The sequence below is a fragment of the Urocitellus parryii genome, chromosome 15 (genome assembly GCF_045843805.1).
Source record: "Urocitellus parryii isolate mUroPar1 chromosome 15, mUroPar1.hap1, whole genome shotgun sequence".
Classification (NCBI taxonomy): domain Eukaryota; kingdom Metazoa; phylum Chordata; class Mammalia; order Rodentia; family Sciuridae; genus Urocitellus; species Urocitellus parryii.
Genome location: NC_135545.1, coordinates 57,888,571 through 57,909,758, shown reverse-complemented (window position 1 = coordinate 57,909,758; position 21,188 = coordinate 57,888,571). Strand labels below are relative to the sequence as shown.

At 56.2% G+C, this 21,188-nt stretch overlaps 1 protein-coding gene across 2 annotated transcripts in view; it reads right to left on the bottom strand.

Annotated features, from left to right (window-relative positions):
* Nucleotides 1–667: 667 nt before the first annotated feature.
* Nucleotides 668–21,188, bottom strand: part of Tcf25 (TCF25 ribosome quality control complex subunit) — a 29,324-nt gene continuing 8,803 nt past the window's right edge. The window contains exons 3-18 of one of the 2 annotated variants that reach the window (XM_077793129.1): nt 20,745–20,819; nt 19,921–20,039; nt 18,922–18,987; nt 16,080–16,162; nt 14,392–14,522; nt 13,784–13,883; nt 13,002–13,095; nt 11,874–11,966; nt 11,643–11,748; nt 10,190–10,349; nt 8,696–8,783; nt 6,981–7,139; nt 6,085–6,175; nt 5,357–5,436; nt 3,864–3,936; nt 668–3,526 (exon numbers count right to left, since the gene is read on the bottom strand). In XM_077793129.1, coding sequence (XP_077649255.1) covers nt 3,368–3,526; nt 3,864–3,936; nt 5,357–5,436; nt 6,085–6,175; nt 6,981–7,139; nt 8,696–8,783; nt 10,190–10,349; nt 11,643–11,748; nt 11,874–11,966; nt 13,002–13,095; nt 13,784–13,883; nt 14,392–14,522; nt 16,080–16,162; nt 18,922–18,987; nt 19,921–20,039; nt 20,745–20,819 — 1,677 coding nt within the window. In that variant the 3' untranslated portion in view covers nt 668–3,367. The other variant, XM_077793130.1, reaches the window with a different exon arrangement.

Sequence of the window (21,188 nt, the reverse complement as noted above, 5' to 3'; positions counted from 1 at the left end):
TGTGTTTACTTATTGGCAGTACTAGGAAATGAACCCAGAGGCCCTCCACCACTGGACCATACCCCCAGCCCTTTTCATTTTATTTTGAAGCAGGGTCTTGGCTGGCCTTGAAGCTGTGATCCTCCTGCCTGGGCCTCAGCCTCGTGGCCTCACTGAGATGGTGGGTGTGACCACTGCACCTAGCAACCCTGAGGTGTTTTGAAAGCATTGGTTTCTGCAGTACGTGTGAGAATCCATTCTCTCCCTCCTTCATCTATCCCACTGCCAGACACCTCGGGCCACACCACGCCCGTACACCGGTGTGTGAAAGCACAGGATAGTGCCCACTAACACTGGTTGGACACTCCTTACATCCCCACCCTGCAACTCACCAACTCCTCGTGTTCACTGTGGAGCACTAAGTACAACACAGATGGAACCCACAGATGACAAACATGAGAATGACGGCTTCCCCAGCCTGAGGACAGCCAGGAAGCAGCACCCAGACCCACAGATTGAAGAGTGGCCCACGCCAGAGCAGCCTCAGGTCCCTTCCTGCCTGCTCTTGCAAGCCACTGTCCTGACCTCAACACCACAGGTGAATTTTGCCTTTCTTGGAATGTCATATAAATGGAACCTTCTGGTTGGTATTTTGAATCACACTGAGATTCATCCTTTTTATTGCAGGTAATTAAAATCCTCCCACTTAGACTGTGTGGTGTCCATTATGTGAGCAGATCATGCTTGGCATTTGGACAGCTTCCAGCTACTCTGGACTGCCCAAGGTGGCGTTGGAGGCTTGGCACACATCCCCTGGGGAACAAGGGGCAATGTTGGTGCCACAAGGTATCCATCCTTAGTGGATTTGGCCATTTTCCATGTTGGTGGGCTGCTTCTTTCTGGCAGCTCACCAGTCCCACAAGCCTTCACGGAGAGCCCACCTGGAGGACGGGGCCCACATACTGCCACACCCTGAGCTCAGCTCTTTGCCTCCATGACCTCTGCCCCTCATGGAGAATGGCCCAGGGGAGCGGGTCCCAGCACGAGGGCTGTGCTGCAGCACTGGCCCAAAGCCACATGCAGCCCAGGCAGCAGCAGCTGCAGACCACTGTGCACCTCGGGGCTGTGGCAGGCAGCCCGCCCCGCCCCCTGCTTCAGGGCCCCTTAACAGGGATGTGGATTTCCACTTCCATGAACAAGGCCTTTGAGAGGGATGTGTTTCTCCCCATCCCTCCTCTGCCAAGCCTGAGACTTCAAAGGCATGAGACTGGGGTAGCCTTTGGCAGAGGTGACCACATCCTTCCTCTCACGAGACCCAGCTGGCGGGCTTAAGAAACCAGACAACCCTGCCTCAGGACTCCCTGTCTTGGACCTCACTGGACACTCCTGCTGCAGGCTTCGTGGGAAGGAGCCCAGTACAGCTGGGCTGGAGACAGTCACCTTTTGGCTTGTGACAGCAGGGAAAGTGGAGAGTGGCCTCGGGCTGTCTGTGCCCTGATGAAGCCAGATGGTGCTAAGGCCGAGTGTACCCTGACCTGGATGTCCTGGCGCCCAGTGCAGCTCCCAGTCTTGCCCCAGATGGACATACTTGGCCCTCATGGAGTATCCTGGTGCCCACAGGAGGGCAGTGCACAGCAGGCCTGCCCCACATGGAGAGAGTGGGGCCACTACCTGACCCTCATGCCCAAGTACAGCTTCTCAGGAAGGGCGCTGGCCACATCTTGGCAATGTCAGCCTCCTCTGAAGTCCCTGTCTGGAAGGTGACAGGGAGGTTTGCTCCTGGGTGCCCACCTTGTCTAGCTCTGTGAGAAAGGCCACAGCTGGTCAGCCACCCTGCCCAGCACACAGGTCCTCCTGCTGAGGCCGAGTGGTCCAAAGAGGAGCCAGGCCTGCTTGGCAGCTAGGCCTTCGTGGCTGTTCAGAGACGTGAGCAACTCTAGAGAGTGCTCAGCTGTGGCACTGCTTAAGCCCAAGTGCACCATGAGGTGCTGTGGGCTCAGGGCCTCAGGAAGCAGGCCTGCAGCCGAGCCGGTCCCTCGAGCCCAGGGCCCTTCTCTCTGCTTGAATGCTAGAGTGCTGGCTGTCCATTTCAGAGTTCCCTGGCTCCTGGATGCAGGATCACTGCTGTGGCTCCAGATACCACATATCTGGATTGAAGGCAGGAAGAGGAAGGGTACCCTGCTTGCCTGTCATTTTCAGAGAACAAACCCTTTCTCAGTAGACCACCCCAGCTGTGGAAGCTCGGGTGCTGCCCAACCTGCAGATGGGTGCAATCCCCTACCAAACCCCGTTAGGCCAACATTGAAATTTGGGATTGCGCCTCTTCCTGGCCCCTCTTGGGGCAGAAGATCAGCACTGTGAAGGGGGCCCAGTTCACAACCCCTCAGTTTCCTGACCCTTCCAGAACCAGACAGGATATTCCTCTGTTGGTTACTAGGGACTGAAAAGCACGCTATCCCTGAGCTACACCCCTAGCCCTGACCTCAGCCTTGGGAGTTGCTGGGATTACAGGATTACAGGTGTGGCCAACATGCCTGGCTTGGGTCACATGATCTGTCCCTCCAGTGGTTAGGCACAATGGCTCTGAGGCTCTGGTGTGCCCTGGCTGTGTGGCCAGCTGTGAGCCAACCTGGGGGCCTTACTGGAGCTCCCAGTTATCCCCAGAACAAATGTCCATTAACCTGTCCTATACCCCCCAATCTGCCCTCAACAACTTTCTTCCTAAACTTGCTTTTTGGGCTTCTCCTTCACCTCCGGACACTGCCCCTGAAGCTTCCCAGCTTCCTTTCTTCTCTCCCTGTCTCCTCCCCTCCCTCCTGCCTTCCTTCCCTCCTGTGCTGGGGATGGGGTCTGGAGCCTTGTACATGCCAGCCCAGTGCTCTACCCCTCAGCTGCGTCTCAGCCCTCCAGTTTCCTAATACAGTACTGGGCTCGGGCTGTAGCTCCAAGGTAGAATGTGTGCTCAGAGAGTTCAAAACCCGCAAGTCTGGAGAGGCTGCAGTGTCCAGCTGAGGGACCCCCCCACATTATCCCCAACTGCTCGAAAAGAACTGGGCTGTGGCCTGAAGGCCAGCCACGAAGACATCTCTTCTCAATACAAGCCTGGAGATCCCACACCACCAGGGATCCCCCTGGAGCCCTGTGTTCCAGATTCCGGTGTGGGCCGCACGTGGGCCAGGGCTGGCTCTGGACTCCTGAGTGCTGAGGTGGAGCTGAGTGTTGGAGGAGGAGCCCCCGCAGCAGGGAAGAAACCCATCCATGTTTGCAGGGAACAGAAGACACGGCGGCCGGTACATTCAGCACTTCTACTTCAGGGGACTGGTCAATCCAGACCAGAACAGAATCAGGAACATAATTGCACAGCGCTGGGCGCAGCAGCCTAAGTGGCTCAGTCCCAGTCCCCCTCCCCCTCGGGGTTGTCCTCCCGCGGCGCCTCCTGGTCATTGAAGTGGAAGTTGGCCATCATGTCTCGCACGGCCAGCATCAACCGGTTCAAGCCTTGGTTGTGGTTCAGACCCCCAGGCACTCCTTCCTCTGGCCTCTCCCCCTGCAGCAGCGAGACATGTCTGAGCAGGGCCTCTCTGTGCTGGGACTGGGGACCTGGGGCCCAAGCAGGGAGATGCGTCATCAAGCCCGGGGCGGCCTGCACCCCAGCACGGGGCCTGGACCCTCCTCAGGTCCCTGTCGAGGACATGAAGCTCTGAAAAACCAAAGGCACATGTCTACCCAGGCCAGTGCGAGGCAGGGGCCCGAGCAGCCCTGCGGCTCCCAGGAGCTGTGGGCCCCGCTCCTGCACTGCCCAGCATGGTGCTGACGCTGGACATCTGCATGCAGACGAGTGGCGTGAACCACTCAGCACAGAAGCTGAGACGTGCCCAACCTACCTCCACAGTGTAATTGGGCAACAGTGACCGGAAGAAGAGGGCAACCGTGTTTCCATGGCTGACAGGACTTAACCTGAAACAGGAAGTCAAGAGAAGTCATAAAACAAAGCTAGACTCCCCCTGACTCCTCCCAAGGCAGGGCAGGGTCCGGCTTGGGGTGGGGCCATGGACACCCAAGGACAACTGGGAAGGAAAGGACGGGGCCCGGGGGGACTCTTCAAGGAGCCTAGTCTGTGAAATGACCACAGCCAGGCTGTCCTCTGCCATGGCACAGGCCTTGTTTCCAAGAAGAACTGCAGTCTCACTGGGCGTGGGGGCCATGCCTGTGCAAGCGACTTGGGAAGCTGAGGTAGGCGGATCACGAGTTCAAAGCCAACCTGGGCAAATCAGCAAGATGGCCCCAACATTTAAAAAAGTGCTGGGGCTGTAGCTCAGGGGTTGAGCTCCCAGGTTCAGTCTCCAGCACCACAAAACAGAAAAGGGCCGCAGGTGCACACCTCCTTCAGCACCAGGCCAGCAGAGAACACAGCCACAGGCAGGGGATGCCATGGCCACTGTCTGCTGGATGCCAGGGCCACACCCAAGCTCTGAGGAGGAGAAAGCCCATGTGGGCAGAGAGCAGAGCAAGGTGCCTCTGTACCGCTGACCCAGGACCTCCTCCTGAGCTACTGGGGAGCTTGACACATGGGCTTCACTGTGAACCCACAGTCCCATTATAACTTCTACGAAGTTGGTGGGAAAGGGGGGGCTGGAAGGCAGCCTGCCTTAAAAGGGAGGGCCGCCAGCAGCTCTGGGGCTTACCCCAGACAAGCAGCTCCTCAGCACATTTTCCCCTGCCAGGATGGAACCCAGGTCACACATCCTAGGCAAGTGCTCTGCCACTGAGCTAAACCCTGGCCCTTTTGATTTTGAGAAAGGGTCTTGCTAAGCTGTTGGCCTTGAACTTGTGATCCTCCTGGCCTCAGCCCTGAGTAGCTGAGATTATAGGTGTGGCCCTAACACCAGAAGTAAAGGTGAAAGGGCTCTTGTTGGCTCTGAAAGCTGCCCACACTCCGGGGGCAGCCTGGAGTCGGGCTCTGATGTGTTTCTTTGTCACTTTCTGTCCCACCAACCCACTCTCCTTGCCCAGCCTCACGGGCCTTCTTGCTGCCTTCCTGCTGCTCTGGGTATCTCTCGGTGCACTTCGGACCTTACCCTTATCTCTAGGTTCTACAATTCACATCTGTTCCTACCACGGCAGCTGACCACAGGCAGAGTGGCTTCTTATTCTGCTTCCCACTGCGTTTCTAGTACCTGCTACAAAATCTGGAAAGAAACGCTCAGAGTTGGGTGGATATGTGCAAAGGCAGCTGTGTCCTGAGTGTCACTGCTGCTCCCTCTTCCCTGTGCCTGACTGCTGGCCTTCTGGGCTGCCTTCGGTGGGCATGGAGCCCCGGGGAGCCCCGAGGCACTGACCTGGGTCTGCACAAGCACAGTGGGGGTGAGGGCATTACCTCTCTGGTCTGACGTAGGAGTAGATGGTGTCCAGGGGAGGCAGAGGGTCAAACCCCATCACAGACTGTGTGGTCACATCCTTTAGAAAGGGCAGAAACAGTGATGCTAGAGTCTTCTGGGGCAGGTCACTCAACAGAGAAGGGGGATGGGCTTGGCTTTCTGCCCCTGGGCAGGGGCATGGTGGGAAAGGTCAGGCACACAGGAAGTGCCCACGTATGCTATGATCAAACTCACTGTGGTGCCAAGCCACACAGCACGGGCTGAACCATGAGTCACACAAAGCCGGCACAGCCCTGTCCGGCCTCTCTACCCTCTCCCGCCAGCACCACGCTGTCACTACTCATCAGAACAAGCCTTCCTGGCCAGAAGAGGTTGGCAGTGCTGTCCTGAGGATCAGCAGAGCAGCTTAGGTAAATTAGTGGTGTCGACGGCCCCAAGGGACCCCGTCCTGGCCGCCCTGACCTGCCTCTTCCTACGCACCTGTGGTGCCCTTGAGGTTTCCCCACAGCAGCAGCCTGCTCTCAGCAGTGTTGCATGCAGGCCTGGCCACCAGCAAGGCATGTGGGGCCAAGACCATGGGTGCAGCTGCTCCTGGACTGACCAGCACCCCAGTAGGCCGAGGGAAGGTACTCATGCCCCCTTTGGCCTCACCCGCCCTCCTGCCTGTGGGCTGCCAGGAGCAGGAGGGGAACGGTCACACAGCCCACCATCAGGCCCTCCTCCTTACTGGGGGAAGCGCAGCAACAGCCTCCCTGATCTCCGAGAGGATCACATGGCGATGGATGTTTCTGGGTGCACGCTGGTAGAGCATCTTCCGCCTGAGGCCAGGGCAAACAGCAGCAAATTAACCAGTGCCCACCCTGCAAACTGCCAAGCCCTTCCTCCCTGGCAGGTCTCCATCTCCCAAGGATCTCCAGCTTCACCCCCAGACGCCAGGCAGTCAGTCCATGGTGTGCTGAGTGAGTCTCTGAAGGACCCGAGTGTCACTACAGCTGCGGCACGGGGCCTGCCCCTGCTGGACACAGTGGGGCGGAGAAGTTGCACAGGGAGCAAACGTGCTCCTGCCCATTGAAACATCCCCTCCAGTGTGGAGAATAGATGAGTGCACAGTGAATACTGGCTGTGAGGGCCAGAGTGCCAGGGCCCCCACGCTCCCATCATTCCTTCAGTTTTACTTCCACAGCAGAGGGCTTCCTCTGGGCAGCTAGGGGAGACTCCTGGCCAGCACAGACCACAGAGTCCTCACTATACCAGCCAGCCTGGCCACAGCAGTCCCCAGACCACAGTGCTGACAGGGCCAAAGGCCAGACCATGGGTGGAGTGGGCCAGGGCTGCTGCTTGCTGCTATCTCTGCCAGCAGGTGTGAGCCTGGCACCTGCTATAGCAGATGTGAGAACCAGGCGGACAGCAGTAGGCAGGACAGAACATGGGCAGACTCATGCCACACCTACAATCCCACCTGGACAGTGGCAGCAGCCTTGGGGTCCACATGCTCACCCACAGGAGAGCAGGGCTATGCCAGCGGCAGCAGACATGAAACCACTCTGGCCCACAGCATCTACCATCAGAGGGTGCCCAGAGAGGGCAGGAGGGGCTGATCTGCATGAATACCCAGCATCTCACCTGTTCTCACAAGCCTCCACAGCAGGGTCCCCAGCGTCCACTGCCTGAAGAACCTCATGGACATTTTCCTCCAGCCAGCTCATGGTGGCAGGCTCTTTCCAGAGGAAGTGCGACCTCCCGAGGTATAGACTCACCAGCTGGGTCAGGGCAGGGGGCTGGCTGTGGGAGCAAGGCCAGGGTCAGGGATGGGGGGCTGGGTGGAGCAAGGCCAGGGTCAGGGCAGGGGGCTGGCTGTGGGAGCAAGGCCTGGGTCAGGGATGGGGGGCTGGGTGGAGCAAGGCCAAGGTCAGGGATGGGGGGCTGGGTGGAGCAAGGCCAAGGTCAGGGATGGGGAGCTGGGTAGAGCAAGGCCAGGGTCAGGGATGGGGGACTGGCTGTGGGAGCAAGGCCTGGGTCAGGGATGGGGGGCTGGGTGGAGCAAGGCCAGGGTCAGGGATGGGGAGCTGGGTAGAGCAAGGCCAGGGCCAGGGATGGGGAGCTGGGTGGAGCAAGGCCAAGGTCAGGGATGGGGAGCTGGGTAGAGCAAGGCCAGGGTCAGGGCAGGGGGCTGGCTGTGGGGGCAAGGCCAGGGTCAGGGATGGGGAGCTGGCTGTGGGAGCAAGGTCAGGGTAAAGGATGGGGGCTGGCTTTGGGAGCAAAGCCTGGGTCAGGGTGCGGCCTGACCGTGGGAGCAAAGCCTGTGAGCAGACCCCCCAGCAGGACCTTCTGGAGCAAAAAGAGGCTGTCTCCCAGCTACTGAGGGACAGTCCACCTCCTGAAGGGAGGGCATACAGGTCTGCGACTGTGAATCGGTGCTGTCTGTGCTCCTCAGCTGACTGAGCTGCTCAGTGTACATGTGTGTCTGCAGAGAGCAAGTGCAGAGGGCGAAGGCCGGCTAGGGGACGGGGACTCTGGGGTGGACCCCATAACACGTTTTTCTTTCGTTTGTGTTTTCTTTTTATCTCTGGTCCTGGGGACTGAGCCCAGGGTACTCTACCACTAAGCCACATCCCCAGCCTTTTTTTTTTCATATCTTATATATAATATTTTTAGTTCTAAATGGACACAATATCTTTATTTTATTATTATTTTTATGTGGTACTGAGGATCAAACCCAGTGCCTCACAAGTTCAAGGCAAGTGCTCCACCACTGAACCACAACTCCAGGACTTTGAGACAGGGTCTCGCTGAGTTGTTGAGGCTGGATCCCCCTCCAGAGTTGCTGGGATCATAGGCTGTGCCACTACACCTGGCTGTCTCCTCTGTATTTTTTATGAGAAACATGAAAAAGGTGATATGGGCCAATGCAGAACGTGGAACATACCAGCAACGAGAGCCCCTCTGCCCACAGCCAGTGCCTGTGGGTCATGCTGTCTTGACCTTAAGTCCTGCTGCCCACTCCTGTCAAAAGGCATCTCGTGAACCTCATGTCTTAGGCCAGAGGCCATTTACTTGACCCACCAGTGTTTCTCTTCAGACGTAAGGTGATCCATATGTGGACACAGACTCCAGGCCTTCCTTAGGGGACAGTAACCAACATCCCCAGGGGTTTCCTGTCTCCGAGATTGCCACCAGGCTGAAGCAGGTTTCCAGGAGAGAGAGCCACACACACACCCTGACCCTGCGGTGCAGAGCGCACCTGCCACCCCTCCACTGCCCTGAGGGTAAGCAAGGGCCCCCAGGAGGCGACGAGGATGCCCACCAGGAGTTATCCCAGCAGGGCACCAAGGCTCTACCTTATCTCAGCATCTGGTCCAAAGAAGCGGTGATTGGAGACGGTGGCATCGGGCCGCACACTGCAGTACTCGAGCAAGGGCATGAGGACTGCAGGAGGAAGCAGAGGCTCAGGTGCTCAGTGGCCAGGACAAGGACCCGGGGCCCTGTGGGCCCTGATCACAGACACGACTGGAGTCGTGACGTCACAGAGGCTGCAAGGCCACGGGGTCCTCGAGTCTGACCAGCGTTCCGAGCTGCTGCAGGGGGAGTGGCTGAGGATGGGGGTCCACAAAGGATGAGCAGGTACCTCTGCACCCTGGAGGCAGACCCTTGTCCTCCAAGTGCCCTTCCACATCTCAGGGAGACTTGCCATCACCCTTCAAGCATGAGCAACAGACCCTAGGACAGACTGGTGGGAGTGGGGTCGGCCAGTGCCCTGGAGGAGGTGACCCCACAGGGCCCAGGGTAAGGACAGTGGCCAACACATGGTCACGGGCTCTGGGTGTCCAGTCCTCTGGGTCAGGGCCTCTCCAGCTCTAGTACTGTCCCCATGCAGTACTCTCCGGCTGAGTAGGCAGGGCTTCCCTACACTGCCCACATGCCGAGACCCTGCCAGAGGCAGCTGCTGGGAAAGCCGGCCTACCAACTGCCTCCCAGGGACAAGCCGCAGTAGGGTCTCTCCTGAGGGATAGCCATGGCAGCTCTGTTATTCAGCGTGGGCCCCGTGGCCCTGTGTCCCCACCTCGGCTGGCCTACCGAGGGCTCCCAGTTGCATCAAACCTGAGGGGCACAGAGGTGGCTGCTGGGATGATGGGCTGAGCCCTGAGTTGGTGAGCTGGCTCTGCTCCTGACAGGGAGCTCTGGACACTGCAGGTGGGTCTGCCTGTGCTCGCGTCCACCCTGTGCTGGGGCCTCTCCATGGCTTCGTCAGAGCCAACAAAGCAGTGCTGACTCTGGGACTGCCCCTCAGAGGGGCAGTCACTGAGTGTGTGCACACCTCTGTCACAAACACTCCTACCCTCAAGCGCAAGGATGGCCTCCTCTAGAGGGTCACTTGCTGCGTGCTTGTGGAGAAGGTTCGCCACCCGCTGCCTGAGTAGGCAGCAGCCCCCTGGGCCTGCCCTGGGTGCAGATAGAGGCCTAGTGTGTGTGGGGGGGCACCCTGGAAATGCAGGGCCATACCACACACTGCCTCTGCATCAGGTCCAGGCCCCGCTCAACCCTCTGCTGCTGTTTCTCTCCCTAACACCAAACACCAATGTGCATACCCTGTATCTCTCTCCTGCCCTGTAACTAACAGCAAAGTTAGTGGACACACAGTTTGTCCCTCACCCAAGGCCCCCTCCCACCTGGCTGGCATGCGGTTGGCCCGCTGAGGTGCATAATCAGCTAACTGCAACATCAGCAGTTTTTAGGCTGGCTGGAGAACACATCTTTCTTTAAGCACCAGGCAGGGCTGGGACCAGGTCTCCACCCTCAGGAAGAACCACTGCACAGGCCAGAGTGGCACCTACCTCCAGGGAACATGGTGAGTGCCTGCTGGATCAAGAGGGAGGCCTTCTCTCTGGCAGAGCTGAGCTCATGCTGGGGGAGGTCCGTCTGCTGACTCAACAGGAAGTATGCCAATGGAACCGAGAAGGCAAAATTTGGGAGCTGCGACAGGTTCCGATGAGCCTACAAGGGAGCGAGAGGCCAGGTGAGGGGCCTGCCCTCTGTGAGGACCAGGTGCACCACAGTGAGCTGACAAAGCGGGCCACCCCCACACCTGGATGGAGGACTTGCTCCACCTGGGGGTCTTCAATGTGCAGAAGGGCAACGTCAGTGGGAAAAGAGCTCTGCTGAGCCCCTCAGGCTCAGCACTGTGGGGGACAGGAGCGACTCCCTCTCCCCACACAGCAGGGTCCAGAGTGAAGGCAGCCAAGCTATGACTGCCCCCACCTAGAGGGCCACTACCCTCTTCAAACATTTCCCGGCCTTTCTCTGTGTGCGATGTAACAGACATGATCTACTCCACGCTTTTCCATTAACAGGGAATGCTCGTCTCCACAGAGTTCTGTAATCTTATAAACCACCACAAACACTCCTCTGTGGCTGGTCCTGGGGAGCCCGTGGGTTTCTTACAGCCATTCTCCGGAGCTCCTGGAATCTCTGTAAACTAGATCCCTGGAAGTGAGACTCTTGGCCAACTGTATAAAGGGTCATGTGATTTTAAATGATCTACCTGTTTTTCATTACTTATTTTTTATGAAAAATGTTTTCCTTTATTCATGAAAAATATGTACTGTGAAAGGTTCAAGCAGAAAAGTAGAACAAGTAGAGGCGCCTCCCCCTCCGCCCCTCCTAGGCCTGAGCCCCCTCTGGACAAGCTCTGTTCAGCTGTTTGTCCCACTCAGTTTGCAGCGGCTACACTAAAGCGAGAGGTGAGACTGACCTTCACACGTGAGCCTGACCCCACACACCTACACTGCTGCTTCGACTGTGTGCACACCCCACCTGTAGCAAGGCAGTGCGTGCTCTCTGGCACTCAGTGGAGCCCAAGACAAAACCCCACCCTCCTGGGTCTGGGGCCCCAGGATGGCAGGTGGCATTTATGTGCGACTCTGACCTGGAACACGTACCCAATCGTGACTACCCAGACTGTCGTCCCCACACTCAGGACCTAGGGTCCCTGTCGGCCCTGCGTCACAACCTCCCTCCCCGAGTGGCTGTCCCTTTCTGTGCCTAGCATGCCCAGCTCTGTGGTCTGCCTGACTGTCCATTACTCAGCGCCATCTCTACACGCACACTCGATGCAGTTGTGTGCTCATCTTGGGGTTCTGAGGCCAGGCTGCTTCCCTCTGGGAAGACCTGATTCTGCTCAGCAGCAGAGATGAGGGAGACTAAAGGGCAGGAGGTCCCTGGAACCCACCCTGGCTCTGCTTCATGGCCTCACCATGGCTACTAGTCACACTGCAAGCGCACACCTACCTCCCACTCCTGGAAGAGGCGGATCAAGTACTCATAGTTCCGGGCCCGCAAGGCCAGGTGGTCGACAAGCAGCAGCATGCACAGCGGGTCCTCGTCTGGCTCAAGGCTTCGCAGGCAGCACAGTGAGGGAAGAGCAAAGAGAGCAAGGAAAATGTCAGGGCCCAGGGTCTCTGCAGCCCAGAAGCCCCTGCCGTGAGGACTGTCAGGAGTGGATCCCTGGTGGACACTCACCTCAGGATGAGCTTGCAGAACTCCAGTGCGGTGCGCGGGCAGCCACGCTTCTCCAGGAAGCTCATCTGCTTGTAGAGGGCCAGGTAGAAGCTCCTACATCCAAAAAGGTCCATGTGAGTTCAAGTGGCAGCAAACAGCAGAGCAGCCTCTGAGGGCCACCTGGCTCCACGCCAGCGTCCAGGTCCTCATACGAGTCTGCGAATGCCTTTTGTGTCTGGGGAGAAGCTTTGTGTGTGCCTGAAGAGCTGAACACACACCAATGTACTGAAAGTTTTTTAAAAATTTTTGTTGTTGGGGCTGGGATTGTGGCTCAGCGGTAGAGCGCTCGCCTAGCTCAGGCGGGACCCGGGTTTGATCCTCAGCACCACATAAAAAAAAAGGCACTGTGTTGTGTCCATCTACACCTAAAAAATAAATATTTAAAAAAAGGGTTTAAAACAATTTTGTTGTTGTTGTAGATAAACAGAATATTTTTTATTTTATTTATTTTTATGTGGTGCTGCTGAAGATCAAACCAGTGCTTCTCATGTGCTAGGCAAGAGCTCTGCCATTGAGCTACAGCTTCAGCTCCCTGAAAACCAAGCGTTTTGAAATCATTATCTTGCTTTTGGTTTGCTACTTGTTATTCAAGGGAAATGAGCTAAAAACTGTTATAATTATGATCTTAATTTACCCTCAAATTTCAATGGCCCTACTGTTGGGTACATAAAGCTGTGTGACTTTAGTCATCCTCTAGACTTATTTTTAGAACTGAGAGTTTACTAGAAAAAGAAACCAGTGGAGAAAGTCTAGACAAGAGTGCCCGGTGCAGCCAAGTTGCTGCACTGAGACAGGGCATGGTGGCCATAAGGTGGGGGCCATGCCACAGCCAAGCAGCGCTGCCCAGAGTAGCAAGAATACACACAGGACAGCAGGGAGACTGCTGCGGTCATGCAGGCTTGCCTCGGGGCTGATGCCAGAGGTGGTCAGCACAGAAATGTCATAAAGCAGAGCATAGACCCAGGTCTGCTCTGTCAGGCTGAATCTGACTTAAGCATCACTGATTTAAGAATCAAGACACAGGCCTGTGAGGCCTGCAGAAGTATCCCAGGCCCACAGGGAGGGCTGCCCTCAGGAGAGGCGGCTCACCTGTTCTCGGGTCTGCGGTAGTCCAGCCGGCATGTCCCACTGGTGAGACTGAACAGGGGGTGGAAGGCACACTCCATGCTGTACAGCGCTCGCTCTGTGGGCAGCAACACAGAGGCAGGAGTCAGCCACAGTGGGCGCCTGCAACTCCCAAGACCCCAAACAAGCGCAGCACTGGAAAGGGGTCACAGAGTTGGGACCCTGCTATGGGACCTCCTAGGTTTCCCCGGTGCCACGGCATTAATTGCAGCCACAGAAATTGTGAGCCTGAATGAGAAACGCCCTCGACACCATGGGGTGCAACTGCCACATGTCCTGTTCATGCCCAGTCCCCAGGTGATACAAACACAGCCCAGGCACCCACAGCAGCGTGCGCGCACACACGGAAGAGCAACCAGAACCACCAACTGATGACGGATTCGCCAACCATGTCTGTCCAAAGGGGGAGAACTATCCAGCCAAGAGCACAAGCAAACCTGGGTCACACCACACATGGGGCACACAACCATGGGCAGAGACCACGCACAGTGCTTCCACTGAATGGCTCCCCACACAGGTAGGGCCACGGAGAGTCTGACCAGAAGTCAGGGGTTCTGGGGCCTGGGGGAAGATAGAAGATGGCAGGCTGTTTTCCTGGAATGGATTGCAGTGATGGCTGCCCAGTTCCGGGACACATTAAGCCAGGCACGACACACCTTCCACAAAGTGCTACGTGACAACGTCCTGCCACCTGCATCTGCTCTAGTGGCGAGAACAGGCAGGCTGCACTGCCTACTGGGTCTCACCTATGAGGTCTCGTGCCATCTCCTGATCATCTTGAAAGCGGCAGGCATCACTGAGCTGCAGGAGTGAGTCCACATGGTAGGGGCTTGTCTGGAGCAGAACCTACCAGAAAAGAAGGGCAGCTCTGGAGGAAGGTCACAGGCAGGGACCCACAGGACACCCCTGCAGTCCACCAGGACCTGTGCACACCAGGAGACATGATCACCAGGTGACAGACGAAATTCCCTTTGGACTCCAGGTGTGCACTGCTATTACCCAGCCAAGGCCTGGACCTGGCTCCAGGTGGGAACTGGGGACCCTGCCTGCCCAGTGGGGCTGTCTTGGCTCCCAGGTCTCAGGACAGAGGACTGAAAGCAAGCAGGTTCCCGCCCCCCCTACGTGGGGGACATGGGGCCAGCAGGATCTACATGCTCCCCCTACCTCCCCAGTGAGGCCAAGACAGAGGCAGCACCTGGGAAGGACCATAGTGCCACTAAACGCAGCTCCCAGCAGGAGAGCACCTGAGTGCCAAGTCTCCACAGTGCCCCTCGGGTCCGGGGGCCCCACTGCCAGGGGAGCAGCTGCCCGGGCACTCGCCCTCCACCCACTGGCAGCTGCGGGGCCCACGCACCACAATGTTGTTTGGCTCCATGGACTCCACAGCCACCAGGAACTTGTGCTGTGCCTGCTGGTACTCCTCACTGTGTTCAAACGCAAAGAAGGAAAGGCCTTTTTTCGATTCCAACAGCCGCATAGACAGACCTGGCAGGTGAGAGTGCACAGAGAGGGTGTGCTGGAGGCCAGGACATGGCGCCTCTACAGAGCACAGTAGCCCCAACAGTCTCCCTTGTGCTGTTCTCAGAAAGGACTCTGTGATACCAACCCACTCGATCTGAGGGGCCTCACAGGTCACCCAGGCCTGGGGCTGGGCTGCCTCTGGGCCAGAGGCTGACGCCCGGGGACTCTCTCAGAACACCTGGGCCTGCTTCCCACTGCTTGCTTGGGCTGTCCCGGGAGCTGGCCTCCGTCTGCTTTCCACAAAGACTCGCTTCTCTATAGAATTCAGATGAGCTCCAGGAAAGGATGGAGCCGAAGTGGCCCAGGACAACAAGCCTCAGGGATGGGAGCATGGAGGTCCATCTGGGTGCCCGATCACGTCTGGTTGGGACCAGCAGCCAGGGTGGCTGTGAGGGGCTGGGGCAGGAGGCGTGCAGTGGGCACAGGGCCAGGTCAGAGGCCTTGGCCACGTGTAACCCCTGACCAAATACGGTTCTGCTCCTTTTGTGTGACTGTGTGGAGGGACCATTTCCTCTGGTTAACCTGAAAAACTCAGTCTGCTAAGACAACCGCTAAATGACCAGTGGTTCTCATGGGCTTCCCCTGAACTACTCCCTTCTGAGAGCCCAGCCCAAGGTCCAAGTCCTGCAGATTGAGACAATGAGCCCCTATCTCTACCATGTTCGGGTTCCTTTGCTAGAAGGGCAAGAGGCCTGGTGGGAACAGAAGATACACGAGAGGCATCAGGGTTGATCCTACAAGCACAGGTCCCGAACTCCCAGGCGATCTCACTGGGAGTCCAAGGGGATTCTTCTAGAATCCCCAACCCCACAGGCACAGCAGGTGAGGTGTGTTGGTTACCACCCTCCACGCATGTCCTCCACACACCCATGACCTCTTCTACAGCATGTGCCCCATCAACCTGCAGAGGGCTGTCGGATGCTTCTCTACGCTGTGCAGCCGATGCCCAGAGAGGGCATTCACTTCCCACCCTGCACCTCCGGCATGGCTGTTTTCTTTAAACGTAAAACTATCATACATTATTGATTTTTAAAAATATTTTTAGTTGTAGATGGACACAATACCTTTATTTTGCTTATTTAGTTTTATGTGGTGTTAGGAATCGAACCCAAGGCCTCATACATGCTAGGCAAGCGCTCTACCACTGAGCTACAACCCCAGCCCCCAAATTATCATAATGTGAAAACAAACTCAAGGGCTGAGGATGCAGCTCAGCAGCAGAGCCCAGCCTGGCATGTGTGGCTTGGAGGGCTTGGGCTCAGTGCCAGCACACACACAAAAAAACACTTAAAAATGCAAGCCTCTGTTCAGCTGCTTCCTGTAGCATGGCACCCAGAGGACGAGGCAGACGGCAAGGAAGTTGAGAGCTTCTGCACAGGCCAGGCCAGCTGGGGACATACAGGCTGCTGCACCCTCGGGAACACCACACCTCACACGCAGCTGCACATGGTGCTGCAAGGCCCACCCGGAAGGCACTGAGGCCAGCGTGCCAGCCCCCTGCTGCAGGAGTGACAGACTCACCTGGCTTGCTGTACCGCGGCCAGGTGCTCTTGGGGGTCGTCAGCCACGTGCACTTGGGGTATACACGCTGCCTCTGTCGCGGCCTGGGGAGGAGGAGACAGGCACAGCTTTACCTCCACGGGCCAGGGGCCAGGCTGGCCGCCCAATCCCTCCAGCTCTCCCTGGAGGCAGAGCGGTGGGCAGGGGGCACACAGGAGGGAGAGCAAAGCACTGCTGCGTGAAGAGGGGACCCCAGCTGCGACCTGTGCAAGCAGCTACCGTCAGGTCCAGGGGAACAGGGAGGCCAACAGTCCAGCACGAAGGCAAGAGGGACAAAAAGGAAACAAAAGTGAAACCCTAGAACATGGTGCAGAGCAGGAGCTCAGGGCCACTGAAATTCCCTGAGCACACGAGCTGCTTCCTGTGGGACAGGCTGCACAGGAGGAACGCCTGGCCGTGGCCAGAGGCAAGTTAGGGAAGTGGACCTCTGACCCAGAGCCCAGCAATATGACTCCAATCTTTGAAAAGGAAAACATGGAAACAATGAGGAAAACTGAGGAGGAAATTGGCATATTTCTGCAAGGAAGAAGACCGAGAGCAGAGTGTTGAGGGTCCTCAGGCGCCCAGCTCCCTGCGACTCTTGTGTGAGTGACAAGTTGAGGGTACCGGGCCCCCTTTGGGCAAGAGTTCTTAGCTGCTGTTAGGGGGTCTGGCTCCCTTGCCAGGTGGCATCTTAGCCAGGCCTGGAAGGGCTGCACCCTGAGCTGAGTGATGGGATGTGGATGTGTGTAGACCACTCTCTAGGCTTTTCAACAGTGCCCTATTTCACTAAAACAAAACAAGGAATAAGGAGCTGGACTACCCGGAACAGGACAAAACAGCATCTTTCTTTTCTCAAAAAGAGACATGAAAACTGAGTGAGAAGAACAAATACACAAAAAGAAAAGCATGGCCAGAGGCTGAGAGGCACGACCTGGCACAACTCTGCACACGCAGCAAGCGGCGGAAAGGAAACCACCGGTGCCTGGAGTCTACAGCATCCTGGGCACCGCCAGGTCTGTCGGAGGTGAGCTGCCAGCCAGAAGTCCAGGGGAGGGGGCAGCCCTGACGGGTGCTGGAGGGAGGGTCAGGAGGAGCACCGTCAGGGTCGCGACACAGGGGGTGTGGAGACAGCACAGACAGGGGGAAGGGAGCAGACCCCCTCTGTCTCAGGAGGAAGTCAGATTCCCCCAAAGATCAGTGCACAGCTCTATGGAAACCCTGAATGTCACCAGGAGGGAGGAACAGAAAGGAGCTAAGGTTTGGTCTCTGAACAACAGGACAAGGGTGGGGGACCAAGAAGGAGGGAACCACAGCTTTTCACTGCACATACTTCAGTAGGACTTAAATTTTTGAAAAAACAAACAAAAAAAAGTGTGCCACTATAAAGGTAGTAAGTGAGCTGACCTGGTTACAGACCTGTGGTCCTGGCTGCCTGGGAGGCTGAGGGGAGGCCCATGCAGACTCTTGAGTGTGCGACCAGCCTGGGAAGCACGGAGGGCCTCACCTCAAAAATAGATACATACAACTGAAATATGTGCAGGGGGCAGCTCGGAGGTGTGTGGCTCAGAGGTGTGTGGCTGTGGGTTCACTCCCTAGCATCACAAAGACTAAAACGCAAATGTCATTATTCACTAATGACTGATAATAACTATAATTTACAAAAATAAGATGATGCAAAAATGTAACACAGGGGCAGGCAGACAGAGCTGGGCTGAGCAGCAGAACTCGGCCTGAGCAGCGCAGGTAGTGGCTCATGTAAGTGCTTTTCACAAATAACCCAAAACACACAGAAGTCAGAAACCCATGAGTCCTCAAACACTTAAAAACAAAAATACAAGGCAAAAACTGTTAAACACGAGGAAAGTGGGAACAAACGAAGTCTGAAAACAATCCTTGGCCCACTCATGACCCAGCAGACACCAGTCAGACAAGGGCGCCACGTGCACACCTCACGCAGTTTCAAGGCACTGTGTGGTCGCAGATGTAGCTGGTGAGCCTCGGCGGCACCGTTCCTGGGAGGGCAGCTGGGCAAGGCGCAGGTACTCGAGGAAACCCACAGTGGGCCACTTCTCGGAGGGCTGCATGGATGCAGGGGGCCTGCAGCCAAGGTGTGGACACGCCTATCCTTGGCCTAACAAAGAACCCTGTGCATCAGGCACAGAAGACACCTGGGACTCCGACATGCCAAAGCCAGCACAGCTTCCTCGAGAGGCCTGCAGAAAGGCCTGGGGACATGGCCACAGGTGATCGGAATAAGAGGGAACATTCCTACACTGCTTCAGAGCTTTAACAAAAAGCATTTAGCTCTATAGTCAGAAAACACATACTTAAAAAGACACAAGCTTCCGGATGTTTCGGTGCGGAGATGGAGAGCGGAACTCCCACCTCCTATAGAAAGTCCCAGGATGGGCCCTGACTTCCCCTGGAAAAGCCAAGGGACACTCCACTGCCTGCTCACCATCAGCTGCCACTGCAGAAGCTGACTAGCCAGGAACGAGTTAGGTGACATAAAACTGATCTCAGAACCCAAACTTTTTGTCATTTTTCCTGCTGGTGGAGAAACAAAATGGATCTGGCTAAAATTTCAGGATTCAAAGTTTAACAGCTTGTAGGACCTTTTTAAAAATATGGGGTGCACAGTTGAGAAGGTGTGAAACAGCCTGGCCTCCTGGCATCTCAGCGACCCGCTCAGGCCCTGGAAGGCTCCATCTGTCCAGTGTGGCTTTCAGTACTCTCTCCCAGGGTTTCCAATGGCTCCCCCACCCATAAGAAATGAAAACAGGTAAAAACAGATTGAGAACGCAGCTACTGTGGGCCTTACCTTTGCTCCCCCAGGACCGCTCGAGCACCAAAATACCTTTTCAGTTCTGTGTCTGGATTCAAGTGTCTAGAATGTGGGAAATGTGAGGAAGAAAAATTAAGTCAGGCTTTCCTACAATGACTCGAAATTGCAGAAAGCTAAGTAAGAGTCCAGCCAAAGAACAATGATTTGGGGCTTGAAAGGTGATTTCTAGGCCTGCTTTCTTTAAATCTGCCACCTGCAATAGGACCTGACCACTACTGGCCCCATGGGGCACCCAAGGGATGCAGTGGGTCACTGCTAGGAGAGAACCTGGGGTAGGTCTCCCCTGCGGGTCCAGTGTTCATCTGCCAGGCTTCGTACAGGGAGCATGCACCCTGACGCGGAGTGGAGGGCCTCAACGATACAGGCAGCTTGCTTGTCAAAGCTGGCAAAGATCAGGTTTCATTAAGCACCCACCAGACCAAGAGATGGGTGATCGTCCAAGGGTGACACTACACTGGTACAGCTCAAAACGCCTCATGAGACATACAAAGGCAAGCTGTTTGGAAGTCATGAGCTGGGCATGATGGTGCCACACGCGTGTCTACTCAGAGGCCAAGGCAGGAGGACTCCTTGTTAGAGGCTGGTCTCAGCTAACAATATTCGGTCTCAAAATCAAAAATAAAAAGGAGCCAGGTGCAGTGATGCTCGGGTATAATCCCAGCGTCCAGGAAGATCGAAAATTTGAGGACCGCCTCAGCAAATTAGTGAGGCCCTAAGCAACATGGTGAGATCCTGCCTCAAAAAAATAAAAAGGGCTGGGGATATGGCTCAATGGTAAAGCACCCCTGGGTTCAATCCTCAGTACCAAAAAAATGTCCTCTGAAACACAGATGTCTCTTCCTTACTTCTTTCTCCTTTTTTCTACTTCCTAAATGTTTAATAATGAACTCTTAACACTTCTAAATAAATAAAGACAGCAAACTGTCCTCTTTCTAAATCACTCCTCCCCGTCAAAATCAGAGGCCGAGGCCATACCTGTGCTCCACATACAGCACATGCTTCCTGGAGCTCAGTGGTGGGGGACCCGGGCGGCTGAGCCCACTGCCATCCTCAATCCTCTCCAAGATGCGGTCGATATCCTCCATCCCACTTTCCTAAAAGCCCAGAAGGAACTGTTAATCGCCACACTGGCTTCACTCCAAGTGCTGTGACAACCAATAACAAGGAGTTACTTTGAAAAGTTATTTGGTATGTACTTTCTAAAAGATGATCTAACTCAGAAGGAGGAGATGTACTATAGGAGGAAGCTCAGAACCATCACTAATCCAGAAGGCCCTGGGAACCATCGGGCCAGAGAGCCACACTTCATGTCTCACAGGTGAGCTCACATCCTCAAGTGAATGGAACTGGGACCTGTGACTCCAACTGAACAGCAACAAAGCCACCACCTCTCTTCAGGACGAACAATGAGACAAGGAGGATCAAGGCAAGAACGGAAACGTGCTGGCTGAGGGGGATCTGGTCTGTGGGCTTCCACACCCAGCACCCCTCGTGCACTGGCGGGATGAAGGCTGGGTGAACAGCAACAGGGAGCAGGGCTGGGAAGGGACTCTCCCTGCAGAGGGCAGCTGGGACACGGAGACTAGGAGCAGGCCATGACAACCAAGGAACAAAGGGGCAAATCACAAGCAAAACTGTAGGTGACTCTTCTTTGTCCTTGACCTCTTAGATAGTTATACTCCTGACAGGAAAAAATGAAGACATCAAATAAAATGGTCTTCTCCCAGCACCACCGTGAGGGACACGGCCCAAGGGGCACGGAGGGATTGGGCAGGGGCCAGTCAAGTCTGGTCGCATACCGAGGCTTCTCCTGGACTGTTTTTCTTATTTTTCTGCTTCTTTTTCTTCTTCCGGAGTTTTCCACTTGCATTAGACTAATAAAAATAAGATGTTTTAATCAATGGAGAGAGAAGCAAAATCTTAAAAACTGAGAACCGAAGCAGCAAGCCAGCACCACCTGGAGCACCTGCGGCCCCTCACATCCTTCTGCAGCAGGACCCTGCCCGTACCCCCTGCTGTCAGTGTGGCCTCTCTCTCCCACCCTGCCCTGCTGCAGAGCTGGTCCAGGCTGCCTGGGGCACCCACCTGCCCCTGACTGGGCCAGCTCCTCTGGGCAGCGAGAAGCTCCTCAGGGACGCTTCACCAGAAGTGGCTGCTCCCAGAAGGCACAGAACTGCCTGGAGCACAGTGGGCAGCAGGCAGGGCAGGGACCTGCATGCAGTACCCCTGGGGCCACCACTGAT